At 49.0% G+C, this 2378-nt stretch overlaps 1 protein-coding gene across 1 annotated transcript in view; it reads right to left on the minus strand.

Annotated features, from left to right (window-relative positions):
* The window catches only part of LOC113215681 (uncharacterized), a gene marked incomplete at its 5' end in the record, with an annotated part of 5860 nt that extends 3689 nt beyond the window's left edge, over nucleotides 1-2171 (minus strand). The window contains one exon of the mRNA XM_052275223.1: nucleotides 1946-2171. Coding sequence (XP_052131183.1) covers nucleotides 1946-2171 — 226 coding nt within the window. The remainder of the gene's footprint in view (nucleotides 1-1945) is intronic.
* Nucleotides 2172-2378: the final 207 nt, after the last annotated feature.

Below are 2378 nucleotides of genomic sequence, written 5' to 3' on the forward strand. Positions count from 1 at the left end.
GGGGCGTGGCGGGGCGTGGCGGGGCGTGGAGGTGCGCGGCGCCACCGAGCCTACCCGCTCCAGCGGCAGCCTCACCAGCGCGCCGGTCCCGGGGTTCTCAAAAGTAATCTCCAAGTTGTGCGTTTGCGAAACGGGAGACGACCGCGGGGGACCAGACTGGGAGTGGGGGGTGAGGGGGGAATATCACACAGCAGCGAGCACGCTGAACAGGAGCCTGCAGGAGGTCCTTGCAAGAGGGGACCTGCAGGAACAGCTGAACGCGCACTTTTGCCGAGCTAAAACAAAGTGTATGAGAAAAAATTTCGACTTTCAGTTTCATAGCAGCAGATTTGCGGGAAAAAAGTTCCATGACGTGTGTCGTAAAATAACAATTTGAAATTGTAAATTTATACAAGTACTTCGTATATCAACTTGGAATTGACGATCAATAATCAAGAATGGTATGTCGCAAATTTACAATTACATATTTTTAAAATAAAGACTATACAACAAAATGTTAATGTGAATTTGCAGGGGTACATTTTTCACAGTGACACAGAGTGCGCGAAAATATTGGGCAGGCTCCTAACGGAGTGAGAGGGGGGAGGTCGCGGCACACGTTAATTTAGTGAGTGGTTCCGGAAACGCGACTCGTCAGTCGCGGGAAAGTTTTCTGCGTATACAGTAAGCTGAGTGACGTGAGGGGTTCCCGCGCGCTGTGTTTGGACGGATAACGAACAGGCGGGCGTATGTAAAACGAAGAGAATGCATCAACGAGGGAGTATGGTATAGTGCATTATTCGCTAAACGGGGGATGCAAAAAGTTAGTTTTTTTTGTCCCCCATGGAAAATGTAAGTAAAGCACTACTTTTTATTTGTAAACGGACGCCGCCGCGGCGCCGGAGGTTGACAAGCGCCGTTTGCTAGAGCTGTAAATGACTTGGAAAACACGTTGCTTTCAAATTTATGAGCAAACTTGTCGCCGTGCTGCCGCCGCGTGCCCGGCCACGCAACACAAAACTGTCATCCCCTCCAAAGGGACGCACCTGTAGCCCCCCCCCCTCCACCCCCCGTGTAGCCGCCCGGAGGGTTGCCTACGCACTAGGGGCAGAAAGGCGGAACGGTCAAAGCAAAGATCAAGGTGGAAGAGGGGGGCACTTCTTAGCCTCAGCCTGTCAGCATAAGTATAAACATCGCTCTCAGCGAGGCGTGACCACAGTGCGGTCAAACGCTTTGCTGGTTTTCCATTTCCCCAACCGGCCCAGGATGCACATCCGTTCTTTTAGCTATATTATTACAGAAATAAAAATTGTCCAAATATAACACATGTTGCACTCGCGCCAAAATAAATAACATATGCAGTTTTTGAAAAATTACGTTCCGAGTGAAGAAAGCAAAAATTAAAAAAAAAGGAAAAAAAAAACAAGCAAAAAAACAACAAAAACTAACAAACTTTAGTCTACCCCAAAGTGGTTAAGGGTTGGTGTTCCAGCTACCTGCAGCATTTAATCAACCCTTTTTTTTCTCTTCTCTAAAATAATACTACTATGCTACTTTTACTACTATGCTACTTTTGCTTATTTTCCCCCAGCGATTGACGCGAGCGTACCTCTAACTGGCCGCGGTGGTGCCGCGCTTGTGCCGCCCGCCCCCGCGGTGCAGGTATCTTCCCCCTCGCCAAACAGACAGGATAAACAAATCTATACGACGACCCCACCGAAGTGCTAAAAAAAATGATAAGAAAAAAACGATAACGCGATAATAAAAACTCGCGTCTTGGCTGTGCATGCAGAATGCACTGTTATTGTTGCAACAAGTGCGAACATCATTTACAGCTGCAGGTACGTTCCTTAGACTTACGTTTCTGCAACAGAGAGGGTATATCCTCCGGTTGGATTTTATGGGACTATGTCGAAGCTTTGCGCCGATAATGTTGGAGTTTGTGTGTCGTGTGTTGTGTACTCACTCGTTCTCGTCGGCGGGGTCCTTGGGGTAGCGCAGCCTCAGGTTGCGGCGGATGTCGTGCGTCGCGTTCACGTCGCGGCTCCAGCCCAGTGACGCCGGCAGCAGCAACGCCGTCTCTGAAGCAGAAAGAGGAGAGTCGCGGTTACACAACCGACAGAGCGAGGTGAGGCCGTTATACACTTGGAGAGGCGCAGTCACCACACCGACAAGTGTGAAGTATTTATACACTTTTCGTTATTAAAAAACAAAACAAAAAAAAAAAACGCCTGACGGATAGGCAAAAATCTTGCGGTGGGGTACAGCTGACCTCGGCGGATGGCCTACCCTGAGCACGACAGGCGCTGACAGTGAGCTCGGGGAAGAAAGAGTAAAAAAGAGTGAGAGAGTAAAAAAGAGTGGGAGAGTAAAGAGAGAGAGAGAGAGAGAGAGAGAGA

The sequence above is a fragment of the Frankliniella occidentalis genome, unplaced genomic scaffold (genome assembly GCF_000697945.3).
Source record: "Frankliniella occidentalis isolate FOCC.00 unplaced genomic scaffold, Focc_3.1 Scaffold545, whole genome shotgun sequence".
Taxonomy (NCBI): Eukaryota; Metazoa; Arthropoda; class Insecta; order Thysanoptera; family Thripidae; genus Frankliniella; species Frankliniella occidentalis.